The sequence below is a fragment of the Candoia aspera genome, chromosome 2 (assembly GCF_035149785.1).
Source record: "Candoia aspera isolate rCanAsp1 chromosome 2, rCanAsp1.hap2, whole genome shotgun sequence".
NCBI lineage: Eukaryota > Metazoa > Chordata > Lepidosauria > Squamata > Boidae > Candoia > Candoia aspera.
This window is the reverse complement of record NC_086154.1, coordinates 71346973-71368499: the sequence shown is the minus strand read 5'-3', so window position 1 is coordinate 71368499 and position 21527 is coordinate 71346973. Positions and strand designations below refer to the sequence as shown.

The following is a 21527-nucleotide window of genomic DNA, read 5'->3' as shown; positions in this document are numbered from 1 at the left end:
TTAAAGCAAACCACCTAGCAACTGACCAGCACCAAATATCTACATATTGGTCCCTAAGTACATCTGATACACAGTACTGTAAATGCATATTGATATGGTACTACATTAAGATCTTTAAGGTACCTTTGCCTTTGAAAATCTATTCCAAATAAATTTCCCTCCTTAAAAACTAGATGGATGGATGGATAAATGGATAGATAGAGTTCTACTCCTTTCTCTGTTGCTTCTTATTTTGTGAATTTCACCATTGGAACCCTTATCCTCAAAAGTTCTATGTATCTTTTGTGTAATTTGCCCTCTTATCTTCCCTAATGTTTGAGGAAACTGATCTGCTTGCTAGAATTCCTCTTCCTCAGATCTCCTGATAATCTCTTTCTCATATTGATGGTCTTTGTGCTCTATACAGCATTTATTATTCTCTTTTGTAATGGTGAACTCATTAGACCCTTACATGTTGATGTAACGATACCTATCACTTTGTGTGATTCAAAAAGATGGTCTCTAGCATCCTTAAGTGTCAACTTTAATGTCTTATGTGTGAATTAAAATTCCCTATACTGGCATTTTAATAATCTTTCTAAATAAAAAAAGGAAATTATAATAAGTATGTAAATTTGACCCCAAGAGGATCAGTATTTGTACAGTGATCCCAAAACTAAAGCAGAGTCATCAAACTCTGTTGCCTATATCTGCTCAGAAAGCCAGCTCTTCATTTTTCTACATGAAATTCCCAAATGACCTGATAATGCAATTTTCCACTTCAAAATAAGTCTTCCAGAATGCTAAAACATTTCAGTACGGCTTCTTTTTCCATGGCCAAAACTGGCATTTTCTACTCCTTAATGAAAAGCTGTGTTTCAGTTAAAAACAAATATTAAAGTGGGGAAAATTTCCTTCCAAAAATGATAACACCACCAGCTTCATGGTCTGATGATATAAATCCTTTTGATTCCTGCCTTCCTCTTTATACTTTAAATAAGGGATGGCATGGAACTTTATGTGTTAGTGTGGGTGCCACTCCCAAATTGGTGTCCAATGCTAGTATATTGACCATATGAACAATTACCATCATGTCCCTCTGCCCAGCTGAAATCATGGCACAGAATGTTATTAGCAGGCAGTATATAACGGATATAGTATATAGTGTAAAGGACATGGATTAGCTGTGTTTGTATTAACTTGAATGCACCCTGAAAACACTGAATCTGCAGCATTCTTTGAAATTGGAGTTTTCTAGTTTTGCCTGGGTAATGAAACAAATTACAGGACATGACTATAAACCAGGAGATTTCTCATGCTGATCTGTGAAGTAGCATAGCTTCTAAAGCAACAAAGAACACAGCTTAATCTGCTGCTGAGTGGAGAGGTTGATTTCCTTCTGCTTCTAGTTAAAAGTGTTGGCTTCATCCTCTCAGCAAAAATACAGCCAGCTTGGGACTCATTGGTGACCAAAGGGAAAAAGAGCATATGGGAACTGGGAGTCAACAACATATTTTAAGCATATAATACTGTAAGTAAAATGTCTATGTTGTCTTGTGAAGTGGATATCCTTTGCATAGATAACATGTTTCATTCTACTTACCATTGTTGTTTCTGCAATAGAACCAAAGCTGTTGATAAAAATATTGCAGCTCACGTTCACTGGTGGACCTGCAAAACAAGTAAAGGCTGATGGAATCTGTTGTGTGTCAACCTGTCAAAGTAGACTATTACAGTTGAATCAAAGTCTTTTACTGAATCCATTGCCTTAGTAAGCTACAATGTCAAGAAATCTTTCATTTGGTAACATTCCTCTACTTCCTTATCCTAGGTCAGTTTTGTTGTTTTGTGTAAGTACCCAACTGCAACCATTTGGGAAGACTTTGCCCACTGTCTTCCAACAAATTTGTCAGAATGCATAGAAGAAGACGGTCATTGGGTCTCTGCTTCCAATTCTGGAGTGACCAGTGGCGATTTGTACATAAAGTCTACACACTTATAATCTGTGCACACAACCCTAGTGTATGGAGATTGAGTATAGGAACCACAGTGTAATTAATTTTCTCATTTATACATTTAATTTTTACAGTTGGAAGATGATACAGTATAAAAAGAGGTTAGATTTAGAGCTTGTAGATGGTGAGGAAGGCAGATGTGATTTTAATGTGACAGAAGAGGGAACATATTAAGAGTCATTGTATACGAGATGGGTGGCAGAGAAATTTGACAAATAAATAAATGTAGGAAGTAAATATATTAACTCTATTTCTTAGAGTCATAGAATTTTAGAGTTGGATGTATCTCAGAGGTCATCTAGTTCAGTGGAGGGCCTACTAAGGCATTTTGGATAGAAGGACTTCTATCTGAACACCTCCAGTGAAAGAGAACATACCACTTCATGAGACAGCCTATTCTACTGGTTGACAGCTCCTACTGTCAGGAATTTTCTTCTAGTATTTAAACTTAATTAAAATTAAAAGAAGTTACTGGCTTTTTTCCCTTGGCCCCACTTTCTTTCTTTCTTTCTTTCTTTCTTTCTTTCTTTCTTTCTTTCTTTCTTTCTTTCTTTATTTATTTATTTGTTTGTCAAATTTGTCACCGCCTATCTCCTCTGACCGGAGGGACTCTGGGAAGTTTACAATATAGAATAAATATACAATAAAAATTCGAATAAATATATGATAAAATACTAATAAAATCCCATTAAAACTAAAACACTTTAATTAATTGCATTGTTCCCTCCTAGTTTTTGGAGATATGCCCCTAGCATGCCATTTAAAGACTAAGGGTGATCCTTAGGTAAAAGTAGTTCTGCACAGAAGGCTTGATATGACATACAGATTTATTTTTCTTACATTGTAATGATTGCCATTGTTTTCTTATAAATTTGGGGTTCTCCACCTGATTAGGACTTGATTTGATCCAACAGGATATAGGAAGCATGTTGCACTGAGTTGTATCTTCCTTCACATTCACTGATCCTTGTTTCTTTTTTCAGACTAACCTTCATTTGAGGACAGGAAGAATCAATGAACAAATTGGGCCCATTTCCCTGGAGTAACATTATCTAAATCCCTCCAGCTCCTTGACTTTAGATTACAAAGACCCCGTGGACAAAAGGATTCAGAAAACCCCACATGTCCTTTCCAATAAAAGACTAACAAAGGGCATCCAAGCTGGGAAGCAGCTGAAAAGGGCCCAAGAGAAATGACAATTCGAGTCAGAAGCTTGAATGTCTAGTAACTGAAATGATCAGAAATGTGCTGTGCTGAGATTCGCTTGATTTCCTTTTTGTTTTAGTCTCTGTTATTACTTGGCTGTCTACCTTGGAAAGATGACAGAATTAAACAAGCCAGCAAACCTAGCCCAAATACAAATAAATCTTTGCAAATAGCAGTGGCAGACTGCAACATTCAGTAAGGATAATGTATCAATCTATATTCAGGACCAGGATATGGCTGACTGAACATGAAGGGGAAAAGGGTGAGCACAGATCTGTCCGGCTTCAAAGGGCTTGCCAGGAAACAGCTCCAGCTGATTGTCTAGACACACTGGGTTCCTTTAGGATTCCTTGACAGAATCAAAGGGACGGTTCACACCTGCATGCCAGTCAATGGATTTCTCTATATTTGATCCCTCTATATTTGAATCCCATATGACCACGTGGTTACTGCAGGAAAAGCTTATCTAATGCCAGGCTAGAAAAGGCTCTGACAAGGCCTGTTGTTTTAGGGGCAATTCTAAGAGAATGCTAGTTTGGGAAGAAATCCCAGTGATATCAAGTTTGACTTGGGTTCAAATCAAGAGTGTGATGTGCTCCTCATTTGCTACAGAATCAGCCTCATTTTGATGTGATTGAGATTCTTGTGGACTCTTTATAATAGCCAGAGACATTTGCAAGGGTGTGTGTGTGTCTGTGTCTATGTGAAAAATGAGAAGATGGGGGTTGCAATCATGCAATTAAAGCCCCAACCCTTTTTTACATGCATCATGTGTGCTTATAAGAAAGTGACAGGGCCTTGATCTCATGGTCTTGAGCACAATCTTGACATGTTTGACCTCCTTCCCTTGTAGAAACCCCAGGCATGAATTTCAATACTTTCTATGGTTTCAGCATTCAGTTGGCAGTTTGAGTTCCCTCTGATCAGGATGAGGTTTTTTAAGAACTTCCCAAATTTAATTTGTTATCTTTCATTTTGCTCTTCTCTGTTTGAATTTCATGCAACTAGGGTTATGTGCATAGGCAGTAAGGAATTGGGTGGAGAATAGTTGGGAGGTGAGGGCAAATGATGTGGGCTGGATAAGTCAATCAGTGGAGGAGCAGAGAGATGCTTTCTCCATTCTTCCTTCCCTCAAAGGATGGTGGATTGGCCTATTGTGGTGCTGCTTCTGAGTAACAGGTTTATTCACAATAGGATATCTTGTATCCACAATGTATTTGCAGATGAAGGGGCAGAGCAGTGTGTACAAAAGAACCCTGTATGAAGTGGAAAGAGCCTTTCACAAAGTTGCTCACTCAGGTATAGGGAACAGCATCACCATTAACAGAAGGCCAAGAAAGAGCAGAAGATGATGATGAAGGAGACTGAATGATCTGCTTGGTGGTAAGCCACAGAATCCAAATGTGTAAGAAATAATAGAAATGCAGAGCTGATGAGGGAAAGTGCATGAGAAAAGTTCTATCATTTTTTAAAGTGCTCTTTAGTGTGATTCTCTGTAATAAAAGGCAAAGAAGGAGAGAGCTTATCTATGTTAGAGGCTAGATGCTGGAAATATCATGCCAGCTAGAGGTACAAGGGGTGAATACCCAAGGCAGTTTTAACTGAATTAGTGTTAAACAGACTCCCAGAATATTTTGACACAACTATTGTGAATGCTCTAGACGTGAGGGAGGATTCAAACTTACATTTTGTAACAATACATTCAGAAGAATTTAATAGATGGAAAGGTACTAGCAAGTTGTATTTAACATCAAGCAAAGAGGTAAAGGATGTTAATTCTGCAGCAGTCCTAAGCACGTGCCATCTGACTACTCCCAAATAAAGGAATTGTGTGAAAACTGATTGCTGTAAAGCTGTATTCAAGAAAGGACAACACATCCAGGAACAACAGAAACAACACAGGCAACAGAGTGATAAAGCAGGGAGACAGAAACGTCATCTTGACACAGAGAAGATTTCTAGAACTAACAAAAAATCATTATGAAAGAATCTGCACTAACCTGGGGAAGCCAGTAATTTAATTAAGGAAGGGGAGAGATTCACTGAATTGGGCATGGATTGCAAAACTCCCATTTATCTAGCAGACGGAAGACAAATCTTTTTTAAAGGCAGAATGTCTCTAAGACTACAGGGAAACTGGAAGGAGAGGGGAATTAACCAGCAGTGTATTTGAAGTGATTTATGTAAATGAGAAGGCTAAAACTGCAAAATAGTACCCATATAAGAAGTTTGAGTTTGTGGTATAGAAGATAGGTAATATTGTAGACATCGGAGTGTAGTATCTTAACCTGAGAATCCAGTGGGACTGAGCAACAGACCCTTGTGGAATAGATGTGGAAAGGAAGGCAAAGGAAAACCAATTCCTCTTCTTCAGCATAAAGAAAATCAATGCACTCCCTAGAGAGTGCTATCTTCACAGTGCTATCCATGGATCCATGATGCCTGCAACCGCAGAAGGAACAAATATCTATTGACCTTTATTATTGATTTCTCCAGAGATATATTCACTTACTTGATCAGTGAACTGATCCACCAATTTCTGCTTTACATAGCTGGCTATTCCATCAGATTCCTTGTTTCACTGCCTAGGTTATATTTGCTTCTTTCCAGTCCTGCAGCATCTATAAGGCACCCTTGTTTACTCAAGAAATGAAAAGTATCTTGCACAGCAAGTAAATTAGATACATCAGAGCATAGTAGCTTGCCTATTTTGTGGCCTTGAGAGTTGTAAAGTGACCACTGCTCTGTCTACCAGCAGCCATTGGGCAGCACTTTTCTCTGAAGGCTTAGGAATGACAACATCTGGATCATGGGGATGCTAAATTAGAACACACAAAGTCCTCCTCTGGCAAGCTGTTTAGGCAATTTGAGGAGAACATTGATTCTATTCAGTCTGACCTTGATGCCATTATTGATTTAGATTCCCCAGTAGCAACAGATGCATCTAGTCAGACAAAGACAGCCCCCTTCAGCATTATATTTGAATCCAACACATTTGGGCTGCTTTAAGACCTAACTGTTAGTCCAAGACTACATGTGTAAAATGAAATCATATGCATTCAGCATAATTTCAGCTCATATGAATTTGATATAATTACATCCAAAATTCTCTTTTTTCCTTTCTCCTTTGTCTTCTCTTAAAGAGACTAGCCTTTTTTTATTGCCATGCATGTCCCCCACCCCACTTTCCTGTCCAATCAAGCTACACTAATGAACTGATGTCACATTGTTCAAGAAAGCTTTGACAATAGTATAGTGTTCATTTTAGCTACAGGCTACAAGGCCTTGAGATTTAGCATAACTAATGATTTTCTTTAAGTCTCTGAGATCCCGCAGATGTGAACAAGAACTAATATGTCTCACTGCTTTTGTCTGGCAAGACATACACAGTAAATAAACTTCACCATGCTTCAGTGTTTTTACTAAGTGTGGCTATTTGAAAGTGATTGTCTCTGGACTCAAAGAGCTGCATCAGTTATAATACGGGAAGCGTTCCTGTTCTTTTCCCCAATACTGATATAAATTCTATTCTTCTGATTTTGAATTGCCAGTTGAACTGCCTCTACATGCTTCGCACTTTAGGCTGTCTGTATGCTGTCATGTTAAATAAGGGAAAGAACTAGAATGTGACTCCGACCTGAAAGTCCTTCCTATTAAGCTCCCTTTACAGCTGACTAGGAGCTGTGAAGAACCAGAACTCTATGATCCCTGCACATACAGTACATCACAGGTCCAGCCTGCCTTAATGTTTCCTCCCATCATTGATTCTTGGAACTGTAGATAAGGTATCAAATGAAATAGTACTGTCAAGGCAGATTTAATCAATGCACAATTACTAAGATTCTGTGGATGAATGAAGAAGCCATGATAGTTTAAACTGGTAACTGAAGTAACACAGTTTGGTTGGTCAGAAAAGCTCTGTAATATATACAACTATATCTTTTATCAAAAAACAGCTGCAGCTAAAAGTATCCACAATATCAACTTTATTTCCATCAGATTAATAAATTAATATTAAAACAATTCAAGTGCATTGATAAAGGGTTCCCACACTGGTGCTTAGGAGTGCCAATTTGCCCGCACACATCTGTTCCCCACCTTCTTATTATTTTTTTGCATTAAAAAAATAAAATGAAATTTTAAAAAATGAGAAGCAGACAAAACATTGTAAGGCCAAGTTTCTGTCTTGCATATGACAACATATTTATACACTCCTATCTATCATGTCTCTTAGATTTCTCTTTTGCAAGCTAAAAACATGACCAGGTCCTTTAAGCATCACTTGTAGGACATGGTTTATAGATTCTTTACCATCCTGGTAGCTTTTCTATATTATGTCTTTTAAAATGTGGTTCCAGAAATAGAGTACAGTACTCCATGTGTATGGAAGAATTATCTGAATCCCACCACAAGTGCTTCTATGAAAAAGCAAGATCTGGGAAATTGAAGATTTATATTTGAAGATACATATTTTTCTAGCTGGAATTGAGTGAATATGGATTGTGTCATCTTATTCTATTTATTTACCTTCTTCCTGGGACTGTTATCATATATTTAGGTACCATGGTAATCAGCTATCTGCTCTTTGCTCAAACCCTGAATCTCTTTGAAATTATTTGAAAACTAGTAATTTTTAAATGATGGAATTATGTAAACTGGAGTAGTATCTTAGACCATTTTTACCAGGTAGTGTAAAAAGATGTAAGATTTGCACAAAACTTTAATAGGCTAGTTTATATCAAAATATGGAATAATTTAGAAATAATCATGATGTATTTAAGTATTACAGAAGGCAAAACTAGTCAACCCATTGTCTATTCAAACCATAAATATATGTAATAAATTATTTTATTGTGTCCTTTCTATTGATCAAAGAAAAGACACTGGAGTCAGGAGCAGTTTTTTTTCTGATGCTTGCTTTACTGAAACCTCTGGAAGAACTAATGTCATTGAGTGCAAGACTTGCAACATATACAGGCAGGCCAAGGTAATCAAGTAAGAATATAAGATCACAAGTATGCTTAATCAATAATAACAATAATAACCCAATATACTACAAATTTTCTTCCACATAAATAATTCCAAGGTGGTAGTTCAGAGTTACAGTTAATTGGAGATGGTTGTAAAACATACATACACACAGAGCATGGTAAATTTCTCAGACTTTTCACACTTTTCTTTTAGAAAATGATAAACAAAGAACAAGTTTGAAAACTTAATTGAAAAACAAACCATCTCCCCCAAATTAATTTCCCAATTTTCATCCAAATCGTGCTTTAAAACCTGATTGATTATCCTTCAATTAACAACTCCATCAATACTCATTACCTCCATTACATTCAATTTAATAAAGTGATACAGTATTTCCAATGGCATGAGGTAAAAAAAAAATCATTGGATGAGGGGCAAGTTGTGGAAGAGGTAAGGCCTGGAGAGTCAGAGAAAAGAGGTAGAGAAAAAGGGTAATGAAGAAGCATAGAAAGGAGAGTAGAAATGGAGGTAGGGAGGAAAGAAGGAAAAGAACAGTGGAAGACAAAGTGGGGGGGATTTGCAATCTGGCACTGGGGGTAAGACAAGGACTGAATGGAACAAGGATTGGATGAGATAGGAAAGAGAAAGGGACGAGAATGTGAAGGCTAAAGGGATGGAAGGATGGTTCTATCCCTTTCTCTACTGTGTAGTTTCTATGTAGTGTAAACTGTGTTTCCAATAAAAGAGAATGTATGTAGCTTGAACTGTGGAGTCCTTGGTGCCCTCTGAGCTTGTTGTTTTCTTGCAGACATTTCATTACCCAACTAGGTAACATCACCATTGCTGATGATATTACCTAGTTGGGTAATGAAACATCTGCAAGCAAACAAACAAGCTCAGAGAGCACCAAGGACTCCAAACTATGTTTCCTCCTTCCTCCATCTCCTCATGTAGAACAGAGCAACTTACAATATTTCTCTTATAGCCAGATAGAGACACATAGCTCAGGGGATACACAAAGATACAAATTATGACCATAATTTTATTCATATTCATAGAAGGAATGCTGCAGAGGAGAATAGAAATAGTTTTGGGGATCAGCTTTTTGTAGTCATTAGGTTCTTGGTTTCTGGCAAGAGGTGAGGGGAGAAAATATACCCAGGGTAAAAACAGCCCCACTTAAGCTAACTCAGTTAAACAAGAGAGTTTGTGATGACAAAATGAGGGTATCCCATTGGTAAGAGATCATAATGGAATTTTTCTGTGGTGGTCCTGCATCTTTGGAATGCTTTCCCTAAAAAATGTAGAGCCACATCAGTGCAAATTTTTAAAAGAACTCTGGAAGCCTAAACAAAAGTCAGTCTGCTGATGTGATCTGTCATAAGAATATTTTTGACTTGTCATTTTTTATTAATTAAGAGAAGAAATTGCTTGTATGGTTCTGTGATAATCGTATATTTCATTCTAATGTTCTAATATTTAGTATTTTATCTGCAATCTGCTTTCTGACCACAACAATCTCTCTTATTCAAAGCTTACACTGGCAAGACAAAAAGAGGAAGAAAGAGGAGAATTCTTCCTTTTTTTCCTCTTATTTTTCATTAATTTTCCCCAAAGAGTTCCAGAAAATTTAGATTTTGTGTTGCGCAACATCAGTAATTGTACCACTGGAAGAACATTTTGCAGCCTCCTGGAGGAAGCTTGTAAAGGTGGGTATCCCTCCCTCCCTCCCTTTTGTCTTCTTCTCACTTCCTACATAATTCTGTCTGCATTCTGGAACTACACTGAAGAAATGTGTAGAGTAGTATACTCTCTCTTTAAGTTTTATTGTAGGTATGTTTTTATGTTAATGAGAGCTGCCTTACCCAAGCGGTGTGGCTCGCTTAGGTCATTTGAGAACAGGTGCTATGCACTCTCTTTAAAAACATATAATGGTTGCCTGTTTTAAGACAAAGCAACTCAAAGATGTGAACATCCTATGATGCATCTCCTCCTCCCTGCAGAAAGAAAGAAAGAAAGAAAGAAAGAAACTGACCAACTCCGTGGAGTCATGATTTTATTTTCATTTGACTATAAACCATTAAACTGCCTCAGTGACTTATTGACCCATTCATTTGAATGATATGCCCAGAGGTGTATAACTCCAAGCTCTGAAAAGCTTCTTCTATGACTTTCATATGAATTGGATACTGATTTATTTGTGACAGATGAAGTCAGTAAACTGCCCCCATGGGGAGTTCATTGAAATAAATCTGAAATTAAATTATCTTGAATAAAATTACAATGCAGCGGCTTTCAGCAGAAGGGTAATGTACAGTATATATTTCATTAAATATTAAAGCGTAATTTCTTTGGTGTATATGTGCCAATGTGGGAAAAGGTTTCTCTAGTTTATTGAGTTTTTTTGGGCCCTGTATAGATTTTTCTCATAGGATCTGATAAATTTTCTTCATAAGGCACCCAAATGCCTTTTTATCATAACTATGAATTTTCAAAGATAGGACAATACCGACCAAGCTGAACTTGGAAGACATGAATTTGAACTCCTGCAGAACTATTGATTGGTCTTGGCCTCATCTCTCAGTCTCTGTCCCTCATCTGTAGAAGGTTTCATCTCTCTCATGGGGAAAAAAATACTGTGATTTCTCTCATTAAGATCACTCCCTTTGAGAACAAACTCAGGTGGTGAGTGCTAGCTCGGTAATACTTGAGGATTTTCCTTGAGCTGCATTGTACAAGAAGCATCCTTGAGTAGTACTTCCTAGAGAGAGGCATGGTTTTCAGAACAGTTATCCCAAGTTTCTATGATTCCTTGCACTGTATGAATATGCATTTTGTAATTTTTTTAAAAATCAAAGGAACATTTAAATGCAATTTTGCTCTATTTCCTGCCTCTCCCCAGCTCCCAGTCTGGACTGATAGGGAAAGAGACAAAAAGGGCTTATGAATGACTATATGAGAAACTGACATCACAATAGGAAAATCCATCCCTCTGTCATGCCAGCAAGGGGGAGCCAATAAAACAAAATAGAAATGGAAAGTAGTATGAAGCTTTGGGGGCTACTGGATACAAGTGGAATTGTATAAGCATGTTGTGGGTGCTCTTACAAAATGGCTACTATGGGGCAGTCACCATTTCTGATTCAGTTACAATCATTGTTATAAATATAGATCTATTAAAATAAATTAGCATAGATTCCCTTGAATTATATTCTCCTGGTTCTTCTTTATCGATGCATTGCTTTTTGGTTGAGGCAATATGCATTTTCCAAGCACAGAATTAAGCACAATCTGTCTTCCCATTTATCCACAGTAGATTGGTGAAATTAAAGGAGAGTAACGGTAAATTCAACCACATGCTTGGAAGCTATAAATTATTCTCCCTGCCTGTGCCTGCAGTGCTACATATCAAAAATTCTGTTTTGCATATGAATCTACTAGATAAGTTTCTGGATTCAATTTTATAGAACATATTAACTTTCTTGTGGTTTCCCCAGAGTGTTTGTTTGCAAAGCCCCAAGAATTTATAGCTGCTTATTTTCGTCAATAGAAATAGAGTTAAGTTGCCATGTTCTGGAGTTTTACTTTAATTTCACTGAACTATTTCATTGGATTTCAGCTTAATTTTAACAATAAATTTTGTTTTTATCCTTTGTTACCTGCTGTGAGTCACTGAGATGGGCTGATTTTTACATTTAATAAAATGTGCGTGTTTGCAACTGGACTGCAGGCGTAATTGCAATGGATAATAGCACTTTGAAATTATGTGTTTAGCATACTTCATTTATTTGTTCCTCCCAGCGCTGAGAAGTGTGCATTATAAAATCAGGCCAAAAGAGCAAGCTGATCTATGTCTTACCATTTGATCTTGGGGATCCTTTTAGAAAGAGAAGAATATATTCAAGTTACAAAGGACTCAGAGGAAATGCATCTTTTGGTCCACTTTCCTATCTTAACCTCACCAGTTTGCAAAATGAATACCCCCCTCTTCCCACCCCTAGTTTGAGATATGAGAAAGAAGAAGTCTTTATAGCAAACAATCAGCAGGTGGGAGAAGTCACTGCAGACTTATCAAAGTAATGGATTCTCAGCCCACCTTGTAAACAACCTGGAAAAAAGACATTAAAAAATCTTCAGAGAGACCCTGTTGTAATGAGCTCACCAATAAAGAAGAGCTGGAGGGTTCCCATGTTAGTTATCAAGATTCAGTACTCTTAGCACCTAATTCTTGGTGTTAAAATTCATTCAAGAAAGTCCATGTCAATCTTGTTCCCTTGATTGTGCTCTGCAGTTAAGGGGCTTGTTACCAAGGAACAAATAGATAATACGTAGGAACAAAATAAACCTTGACAGAACAAGAGCACAAAATATTACTGTTTTGATGTTGCACATGTACAGAATTAAAGGCAACATGCCCATATGGCTGGTACAGAACAATAGTGGGAGGAGGCAATCACTTGTCATGTGAACTTCTCAGATACTGTACATCTGATTGGACACTGTATGGCTGTCGTATCATGGACAAAGATAGACTTATGATCTGTTATGCAGGGGTGATGTATGTTGCAGAAGAAAGCCTAAGCTGTTAGACCCTGCTGAGATGGATACCCTGTACAGGGTTTATGTCAGTATATTTTAAAAAAAAACAGTTCTAGACTGAATTCACCCTGTAGTTATGTTGAATTTGCATGACCTAGCCTTTTCTCCATGGTGCTCTATGGTGCAATGTTCATGTGCCAACCCTCAAAATGCTCACATAGTCAAAATAATTTGATGACCAGGATGTGCCATTTCAGTATATCCATCCATTCATCTCTTGAAGATTATAGCTGTCTTTGGTTTGCTGAATCAGAGTTGAATAACCACATTCCTTGCTCAACTTTAGCCATACTATTTCAAAATTTTGGGAGTTGTTAGACCTATGAGCTTTGGAAAAGCTGCTTTAGAATATGTTTTTGTTTTTGTTGCTGTTGTTATTATTATTATTTGTGACATTTATATGCTGCCTGACTCCCAGCAACTCTGAGTGGTTTACAAATTATTAAAAAAAAATTAAAACAAGAAAACAATACAAAACAAAAAAGAACACATAAGGTAGAGATAACAAACCTAGATGTGAACAAGGAAAAAGAAGAAAAGGAGCCTTCAAACTCTCTCACCAAATGCCTATGTATGAGTTATTAATCTTGCTACATTATCCTGTCCTTTGCTGTGATATTTCCCAAAGCTGGGACAACAATTTCTTGGAAATTTGAATTTTAGTACCTTTGATTGTATGGATTTAATTAATGGGACACCTAAGGAAATATCATGACTGTGTTTGGTAACCATCATAAAGAACTAGAGCATTATAAGCATCCAAGAAAAGGCAAAAGTGTGTGCGCAGAAGCAGGTTCCACCCAAGCATTCTCTAGTGACACAAATGTTAACTTGAGGTATTAAATTGGTGATAGAATAGTAGCTAGTGAAAGATATTGGCTGCTAAAGAGAGATAGGCATGTTAAGGACAATGACTGAGCTGAAAACAGGTGAGTGTATGACTGTCTTTCCCGATTGGCCACATGCCAGTCTGGGATGTAAGAAAAATTCCCAATGAGTAATAACATTTTCTGCTTTACTCAAAAACTGCAAAGTGGCTTTAGGGGAGTCCAAATTCACTTCTATCCTGGGCACCCAAGTTTTCTGGTCTTGATGAGTAACTTGACATTCATAGCTTGGTGGCTCAAAAGCTCATTGTTGCCAATCTACTACAAGTGGATGTATTAAATTGTAGAAAGCATTATTTCTATTTAGTGTTCTAGGGCAGTGAAAGTCTCAGGAAGTTTGTACTAAATATTTCCCATGGGATTGCACAGTGGTCCCTCTGTGTGGCCTGATTGATCTTGGCAATAAAAGGTGCCTTTAGACAGTATAACATCAATTGGCCAGCTTCCCCTATCAGATATGTTACTTATCAGATGAGATTTCACATTGTGTTGAAAAAGAGCTCACATCGAAAGCAGCTCTTTTGGCTGACCTTGCCTGGATGATTGTGCTGACAGAATGTAGACAGATTGTCCAAGTCTGATGGAGCTGCTGTTGCATGAATTTCAAACCTTTTCATATGGATATGAGATCATCCTGGATAAACACTGGGTTTGTTAGAAGGGCAGATGAGATGTATGCTATCTGAAAATCATTTCTTCTTTGATCTCTTAGTCCTCACTCCCCACTGCTAACTGGGAATGCTAGGGTTACACAATGGCTTATTCTTCAGGTGATGCATGAAGTGTGGAAGTAATGTATTGTGTAAGTACATAAGATTAGTTCAAGCATTGGTTTATGCACCTGTTGCAGCCAAGTGTTTGAAATATACATGTACTTGTCTTTATGACTTCCAGACTTAACAATTAGCTGTAGAAATCATAGGTATAATCCCAGCACTTCCTGCAACAAATGTAATAGAAAGTCTACTAGACTCTAATAAATTCATTCAAATTCCCCTTTGTCTCTTTGTGTGTATATACATATAGTAATGCATATGAAAATCTAAGAGATGATCATTTGTGGATAGATGTGCATGGATTTGGGTGACATGGTTTAAAATAAAATATAGTTTAAAATAAAGAGCCTTTCCAGCTGATTTATAGTGACAGCTCAGCTAAATTGCATTTTCCCCACCTTACTGTAATCCTTATACCACACAGGGAAGTTATTAAATCCATTGCAGTGATTAGGGAAGTAATTGAAATATATGCTTTGTTTTCATTTTGCAAAGAGAAAAAAATGAATTTTTAAAAGCAAAAAAATAGAAAAAAATGAAAAAGAAAAAATAATATAGTAAAGAAAAAGAAAAATATATAAATGACTTCCCCCTTCATCACAACAACTATAAACAATTATAGTAACTTATCACCTTCTCTTAAAATACAACAAAAGATCTCTTCTTCCCATATCCCATCTCTTATCTCTAAACAAATCCTTAAAGCCTTGTCATTTCAGTCCTGATGTCAGCAAAAGTCCATTAAGGGTTACCAGAAATAACAAGGTATCTATTTTAACCTTGATCAAATAAACCAATTTTATATTCTTTCCTTTTACTTCTAACAATCTTGATCTTTAGTCACTTCAAATAATGATCTAGAACTTGATTTCCTTTCATTTTTTCTTTGTCCCTTCTCACAAAATTCTTCAAAGCTTTAACAAGCCTCTTCTATAAATCCAATAGAGGAAAATTATCCAGGTCATTCTCTTGGCTTGTTATTTGTATATCGCTTTTAATTATTAAGACATCAGTTGGTTTCTTTTGTATGTCCAGTGTAACATCTTTTTCCATGTCATTCCTGTAGCCTGTCATTTTTAAATCCACTTTCAAGTCAGTCTTAATCTTATCAAGTAAAACTTGTTCCTCTTCCATAACATTTTTAAACACAGTCTACCTATAGAGGCAGACACTCTTAAAATTAACTTCTGAGTCCATTGTTCAAAAATATCCTTCAATATGTCCAATGTTAAAATATTTTCCTTCATTCTGTATTTGTAAGTTGTGGTTGAGTGTTCTTCTCTTTTAATTGTAATCTTTAGATCCTTCTAGTTCCCTCTAGTGTCAAGTTTTTTTAAGTCTTATTGTTTTTTTTTTAAGAATTCAAAACAAAAGCATTTTCCCATGGGAAGGATTCTTTATAATTAATTCCAAAATCTTATTTCAAATTTGTCTGGATCCTTAGTCTATTTGTGACTTTCTAAAATCAAAGTTTTAATCACCCTTTTGCTGTTTATTAATTTTTTTTTTTTAAAGTCCTTAAACTTGTATTTAAAACTTTTTTTTTTTGCTAAGGATTGAAGGAAACTCACCCAGTGCTGTAAAACATGTTGACCCAAAGGTTTGTAATAGCTGAAAAGCAGTTAACAACCAATTTCCAAAAGTGATTAGAAAAGGAATTGTGAGAACCCAGTGTCCTTTCAAAGGCACCGATCACAGTTTGAGCAAGCTATAAACCCACTGGAGACCATGTCTTGTGGTCTCCTCATGAGTAGCAACTGTCTGGAGCACTTGTGGGAGATTTCATGTCCTCTCCTTGTCTGGAGAGGAATCATCAAAGAGCCGGTCTACTTGCCAGCTCTTCATGCCACTGCAGTCATCAGCTTTGCTTTTCGCGGAGCTGTTTTCTGTCCACCATTTCTTCCCCAGAAGAGAAAAAAATTATTTGAAATATTTTATTTATTCAAAATGTAAGTACTATATATTTAAGGGGTGCCCAGTGGAAATGAAATCAACGTATGATAATGTGCAAATAGGGAAATGGGGTTTTAAGTCTAGAATTAAAAGTATAAAATTGATAGCAGATTTGGCAAGTTATATTCCTGGGCAAAGGGAATTTCTCTTTGATTGGATTGGAAGTTCACTGCAGTCATGCTCAGCCTGTCCCTAGGGCCCTCTCCAACAACTGGGTAAGCTTGAGTTGTGTTGAACAACAGATCCTGTTATCTACGCTAGTACATCTATCCTTAATATATTGAAATGTGAGGAATGAGGTTGACAGTAAAAGGCAGAATGCTAATATTCTGAGTTATTAAGACTTTGGCAAACACTTTCAGAGCACCTTCTGTTGAAGACAGAATACAAAACTGAACATACTCTTAGGTTGTAATCGTGTATGTGTTTTCCTGGGCATGACTCAATGAATGTAATGGAATGGAACACACTTGGTAGAGGATTTTGTTCAATCTACATTTTAAAACAAGCCCATCTAATGTTCACTTTCTATAACAATGCATGGATTTGAATATATTTATCCTTAGGATGCTCACTTTGTATCTGACAATCCACAGGCAGTAGGACAGTCCTGACTTATGACTCAAGAAACATGAAATAGATGGATCTGTCTATTCCTATTCGGTTTATTAATCATTTCCCAAATTACTTGATTTATATTCAGCTTTTCTGTTTGAATTCCTACAATTTCTGTGGTATGCTGGCTAGAATTCTCTGAACTGTGGCAGTACTTTTGGAATATACCATGTTGGGGAAGGGTGTCAGGAGGCATTTGGTAAACAGATGATAACCTGACAATTTATTTGAATTAAACATACTTCTTCCTGGAAGCAACTACTGTTTTTTTCCCCTAGAAATAGATTTTCTCCCACTTCTGGTTACAGCCTTTTTTGCTTGGACCTACATATGCAGCAACATTCAGAAATGCAGTGGTATTATGACAGTCTATGCCACAAGTGGAAAAATAACATTTTAAATGCTGTTCCCCTGCCCACCCCCCACCCCTGCCATCTTGCCTCACCTTTCCTGGCAAAGAGGAAGCTCAGGTAAAATCTTATTCTTAAAATGCTGGTTGTCTACTTTTGCAAAGCAATGTTCATGTTTTTATTGCAGACAAGTATGGAATTTCTAGGCAGCACCCCCAGTTTAAACTCTTTCAGTCTGTTTCATCACCTGTTTCTGTCTTTCAGCTACTGCTGTAAATCTAGTCTGTATCATCCACTGCATGCACTGAAAGGAGGAATGAGAATAACATGGAGTTGTTACTTGGCAGGGAATGGAGTGTAATTTTATAGTCCTACACAAAGCCGCTAATATTAATAAGCTTCTAAACCATGCTCTTATCCAAATAAAATGGAATGGAATTGGGAGGAAAGGCTGCATACCTTTAAAATTGGGCCTGATTCTGGCATCGTATCCTGATGTCCTTCCCATCAATTTATCCAGGAAATCTGAAGGGGACATAAGTTTAGGAGCGGATCGAGCTGCTGCTCCAGTTTCTTTGGAAGCGGCGAGGCTGAGCCGAAAAGAAAAGAGCAAGCAGAGATTGAATTAGTAGCCCATCTACTCTTGTTGAAATTGTATCTTTTGTCCCATGCTGTAGGATTTGGGACCTGCGTTCTTTGTAGCGAGCACACTGTTCCCATTACAAAGCCTGAGGAATACCTCTGTGAATTGTTAATGAAGTTGTTCTCTAAGTATTTGTTTGCTCAGTCCAAACATTCCTGAGCATACGGTAGACTGCTACATCAGATCGAATGAGGTAACAGCCGAGGAAAAGCCCTGCACCAGATCAGAAGTGTGAATTTTGGACTCTTATTCTAGCCGGGAAACATACTTTGAGATTGCCCACGTTCCGTTATGGAGAATCCGTTATCATGTAATTAAATGGCAAATGCCAAAGGAGAGCATAAACTATGGTGACGTTTTCTTTTTCTGGGCTCGGTCCACTTCCCTTTGCACAGCATAGTGAGGTTTCAGGGAATGAAGATTTCTAGTATCTGATTACTATTTGAGAAAGAAATGTGCTGATTTCAAGGCACCTCAGATAATCCAAGGTCTCTGTCTCCAGTCCAAACAACATAATGTTAAAAACAACATAATGAAGACTTTTAGCTTTCCATTGCTTTGCATGTGAAAAATGCTTGAACTGTAGAGTTAAAAAATATTCATTTCTAAATCCTAAACAACCAGTGAATTTAAAAAGCTTGCAATAGATAAGCTTGCTGAGCTGCTTCTGTGCAGCACTGCCTGCTGCATGCAGTTTGTGTCTATTGGTATTTGTTAATCAGCAAGGCTGTTAATCAAGCAGGTAGAGAGAAGAACAGATGCCTGGGTAGGGAAGGAAGTCTGGAAGATGGAGAGAATTGCATTCCTTTTGGTGTCACGGTTCTGTGCTTCCTTTCTTTATTTGCCATCACCTTGTGTCTTTTCATCTCTAATTCTCTCTGCAGAATATGGTTAGGTTTAGGCTTAAGTCAGCTTTGCTTTCAGATTTAGGGTTTGGGTTGGAAGGTCAACTCTGGGAATTACACTATCTTAAAAGTCAGAAATGTCTCAGGAAGGAAGTAACCCAGGATGAATTAAGCTTCAAAATCCAAACATCAACAGATTTCCCCATCTTTTACTCACTGTTAACAGTATGGAAGATGGAAAAATCTACTGAGGTTCATTTGTGAACTTTTGACAGCTCGGTGGTTGAACAGCGATGGCCGCCTCTCTCCCACCTTCCTTGCCGCTGAAACTTAGGGATTGAAACTCATGGTGCTTATGTAAATTATTAACAGAAGGACCTGCATATATTCTTATGGAAATGGCAGGTATTTTCTCATCCATGCAACAGATGATCCCTTCATCATCTATCTAGCAAATGGGGGCATAAAAGAGTCAAAGTTAAAAGGTTTTGTCATGGTACACTAGTATGAAAAATGATAGCATCTTTGTTTAGCACAATGTGTTAGCTTAGAGAATAAGTTGCGGTAGTGCCCTAAATTCAGTTACATATAACCTCTTAAATTGAGTAGATTGTGGGGGGGATGAGGAGGAGGAGGAGGAGGAACTGTCAACATCTGGTTGCCTGTATTGACTTCTTGTTCTAGTTGAGTCATACAACACACTTATGGTTTGATTATCTGAACCTAATTTTCTAGGTTCCCAAAACATCCTAAACCAGCCAAATATGACTTATGAGCTGGGTGTGATCTGCAACATCCCTTTTTTTTTTAATCCTCAGAGACTTCCCAGAATGGTGGACCAGCTTTTGCCCTTGTTTGGGGAAGGGAGGGAGCTCTTTAAAACCTGAGGCAGTTTTCCCACTGGGGGTTTAAGAGGCAAAATAAGTCCAAGGATATGTTTTCCCCAAACAGGATGGAATTCTTGATTCTGCCCACTGCAGTAACATCACAGTATCACAGACCTTGCAACCACCAGAAGCCAAACAAATTAAATATGTGTCACCTGGCCACTAGAAAAGGCCACTAATCTAAAATGTGGTTGGCTAGTTTGTAGCTGTGCAAACAGAGTCCTGGAAAGGGTAGAATGGAAGGCAAGTGCAAGGAAGAGGAGGACAGGACAGATCAGGCCAGAAGATCCAGGTGTGGGTCTCCTCCAGAGATATGAGTACCAGGAACTACTTGACAGTGCCAGATATTGTAATGAGTAAATGTGAATAAACAGGTCACACTGTCAGTCTTATTAAATGTGAAAAATGCATTCTCTTCTTAATGGCAATACTGAGAGACTGTGCTAAATAACATTTTTGTGTTTTCTTAGCTGTGACCATTTAAAAAATGTAGCAGTTCTATCTGAGCACCCCTTGTAGTGTTAAATGCCATCTCCCATTTCATCAAATGTTTATGAATCTGAATGGAAGGATGTTTGTTGGTCTGGTAGGGAGAAGCCTGGGATGCATATGTGAGAGACTGTGTTGTGTTCTTCCAGGAAAACAAATAACCCTGAAGCAAAATACTATCAGAAGGAACTTTTCTACCCCTCCCCAACTTCCATACACATCTGATCCCCAGGCTTAGAATAAAAGGTCCAGGTGTGTGAAAACACTTCTGCTATTGAAAGCAAACACAATGTGCTTGCAGATTTTCCAATTAAAACAACAACAATGAATTAACTATATAATTTTGAACATTTTTATTCAGAGGTTTATCTCATTGAGTTTGATGGCATTCACTCTCAGAAACATTAATATAGTTCTGCAGCCTAAAGAGCTTCTTATTGGGATAAAAGGATTGTCTGTACATTCTGAGATCATAGCTGATGAGTGATTTAAAGACATGAATGCCATATGAAATGGACAAGCAAATTCTACCAGACTCAAATAATAGATGCCAAAGATAATAGTCATGAATGTTAAGGAGCTTCAGTGTGAAAGCTTTGCATTTGAGTCCCTTAACATTCATGAGCATTATCTTTGACCTCTAGGAAATAATTAATGGAATAATTTTCTGCAAATGATATTGGTTGTTCCTCATCTTCTCCTTTGAACTTATTTTTCTTTCATGCCACCAATAAAACTTCTGAAAGGTGGGATTCAGGACCTGAAATGATCTGGAATCTTAAATCAGACTGTACCGCTCTTTCACAAAGAGTGCCTCCCCCTCTGGATTGACTCCATTTATTCTTCATTTACACTGATAGGTACCTCTATGGTGCATTCCACCAAGCTTCATTTCTCTAGAGGAGTCATGCATTTCCATGATCATAAAATAACAACAGTCTTTCATGGAGTCCATACTTAAACTTCAGGTCAATGGTCCTTTGAGAAGGTAGGTATTCCCAGTTACGCATAGGTCTATCTTGTTGGCTAGAGTTTTCCTACACATGTCAGTCACTCAGAAAATGCAGAACCTCTGCGTATACATGGGAATACATGTGAAGACCCATTGCTGAGAAGACTGCATTTATCTGAAATAAACTACAAATATCATTCACACACACTGTAATGGTATACGGGAATGACCCTGGGAGACAGGGGGAAGAGCCGCAGCCAGGGCAATGGTCCAATAAGAGGCAGGTGAGCCTGCAGAAGGAATGGATGGGGGTGTGGCAAACATCTCAGAAGGGACCTTCCCTACTTTCTTGGGCTGTAA

At 37.5% G+C, this 21527-nt stretch overlaps 1 protein-coding gene across 1 annotated transcript in view; it reads right to left on the bottom strand.

The window, feature by feature from the left end:
• Window positions 1–21527, bottom strand: part of GLRA1 (glycine receptor alpha 1) — a 75183-nt gene that overhangs the window by 30369 nt on the left and 23287 nt on the right. Inside the window, exons 2-4 of the mRNA XM_063292872.1 lie at window positions 19088–19287; window positions 17811–17941; window positions 1583–1650 (exon numbers count right to left, since the gene is read on the bottom strand). Coding sequence (XP_063148942.1) covers window positions 1583–1650; window positions 17811–17941; window positions 19088–19287 — 399 coding nt within the window. The remainder of the gene's footprint in view (window positions 1–1582; window positions 1651–17810; window positions 17942–19087; window positions 19288–21527) is intronic.